Genomic DNA, 1,793 nt, shown 5'->3' with positions numbered 1-1,793 from the left:
ATATTAGTACTTTTCTCACATAGTAAGTGCTAAAGTTAGGCTTCAAAGCAGGCAGTCTGACCTCAAAACCCATTAATTTAACTACCATTTTATGTTGTTTCTCTATTGGAATTCTGCATGTTAGTAATGAACATCTCTCCTCCTTGATATTCTCACTTATTCACAAACTGGACACAACAGTAATGTGGGAAGTTTTAAAATTATATATTAGTTCTATTATGGTGGTTATTAAAATTGCTATTTTAATACTCTTCCCTGTTAGGGAACTGAGCACAAGTACCCTAAAACAACTTTAAAGACAATTCTTCCTGGTCCTTTTAAAAAAAATTAAGGAGGAGGAGCGCGGGGGCCGGCGGCAGCGGGGTTGGGCGGCCTGGGCAGCGAGCGGGTAGCGCGGGGTCAGCCTATGTGACTGGGCGGCGCCGGCGCGGCCTCCGTCAGGGGAGGATTCAAGATGACCAACGAGGAACCTCTTCCTAAAAAGGTTCGACTGAGTGAAACAGACTTCAAAGTGATGGCACGAGATGAATTAATTCTCAGGTGGAAACAATATGAAGCATATGTACAAGCTTTGGAGGGCAAGTACACAGATCTTAACTCTAATGATGTAACTGGCTTAAGGGAATTTGAAGAAAAACTAAAGCAACAACAGCAAGAGTCTGCACGCAGGGAAAACATTCTTGTAATGCGACTAGTAACCAAGGAGCAAGAGATGCAGGAGTGTACTACTCAAATCCAGTACCTCAAGCAAGTCCAGCAGCCTAGCGTTGCCCAACTGAGATCAACAATGGTAGACCCAGCGATCAACTTGTTTTTCCTAAAAATGAAAGGTGAACTGGAACAGACTAAAGACAAACTGGAACAAGCCCAAAATGAACTGAGTGCCTGGAAGTTTACGCCTGATAGGTAAACAAATCATACTCCCCAGTCAAGACTTCCCTGACAGTCCCACTACGAGAAAGCTGTGGTGGGACAGCCAAGTACTCGTTTCCACACCAAGACTCAGACTTTTTGAGCCAAAAAGCCATTCTTATACTATCCAGCTTGTAATGGTTAATGTAAAACTTACCAGATGAACCTTGTGTTTCAGCTTTTTTCTCTTCCCCCTCCCCTTGCTTCAGAGGCCTGATGGCGTCGGACTATTCCGAAGAAGTGGCCACCTCCGAAAAATTCCCCTTCTAGAACATGTAGACACTTGAGAAGTGTTTCTGTTTGAAGAAAATAGAGGGAGAAACAGAAGTCTTAAGTCTGTGGCACACTGTGTCTTCAGACAGTTTGGAGGAATGAAAACCTAGAGATTTAAAATCATGGACTGAACATGTAAAATTCCAGTAAATGTAAAGATGGAATATGCATCGCTCTTAACCTTGAGCATAGTGACTTAGAGACACTGTATATCAGTTTTGCCAATAAGACTGTGGACTTCGTGATTGTTGTTGAACTTCTGGGTCAAACTCAAATGAGGTGAATTTTGCCTTTAAAGGGTTTATTTGCTAAGAACCAACTTAATAGTCATGAGAGAATCAAATAATAGATGTCAGTACAAGTAGTTCATATATTTAACCATTCAGTTTGGGGCTCCATATTACTTGATTGAGCCTTAAATCAATGTGGTTTTACTCAATGGTTTGTTCTTTGAATGATTGCTAATACTGTAGATAATCTTATTGAGGACTGTACAAATAATGAAGGTGTGGTATCAAACTTCAGGTCTAAACTGTTTGAAGCATTATAAACATTCATTTCACAACTAGATTGTATAAGGATATTAGCTGTGATGAGACTCACTGCGT

General features: G+C 40.9%; 1 protein-coding gene across 2 annotated transcripts; it reads left to right on the top strand.

Annotated features, from left to right (window-relative positions):
• The first annotated feature begins 337 nt into the window (after positions 1-337).
• On the top strand, positions 338-1,546 carry LOC132531326 (pre-mRNA-splicing regulator WTAP-like). Of its 2 annotated transcripts, none has more exons than XM_060169017.1 (2): positions 338-906; positions 1,122-1,546. In XM_060169017.1, the coding sequence occupies exons 1-2, from the start codon at positions 455-457 to the stop codon at positions 1,180-1,182; spliced, it is 513 nt and encodes a 170-aa protein (XP_060025000.1). In that variant the 5' UTR covers positions 338-454; the 3' UTR covers positions 1,183-1,546. The 2 variants fall into 2 exon arrangements, with proteins under 2 accessions (XP_060025000.1, XP_060024999.1); XM_060169016.1 differs by having other exon boundaries at positions 1,091-1,546.
• Positions 1,547-1,793: the final 247 nt, after the last annotated feature.

The sequence above is a fragment of the Lagenorhynchus albirostris genome, chromosome 13, assembly GCF_949774975.1.
Source record: "Lagenorhynchus albirostris chromosome 13, mLagAlb1.1, whole genome shotgun sequence".
In the NCBI taxonomy this organism is placed as follows: domain Eukaryota; kingdom Metazoa; phylum Chordata; class Mammalia; order Artiodactyla; family Delphinidae; genus Lagenorhynchus; species Lagenorhynchus albirostris.
Note: the sequence above shows the minus strand (reverse complement) of the source record. Positions and strands in the feature narration are given on the sequence as shown.

What these genes read in the sequence shown, in the direction of transcription:
- LOC132531326 (XM_060169016.1), top strand. Translation starts at nt 455, where the DNA reads ATGACCAACGAGGAACCTCTTCCTAAAAAGGTTCGACTGAGTGAAACA. An exon ending in TGGAAGTTTACGCCTGATAG is followed by an intron (nt 907 to 1,090) that starts GTAAACAAATCA and finishes CTTGTGTTTCAG; the next exon opens with CTTTTTTCTCTTCCCCCTCC.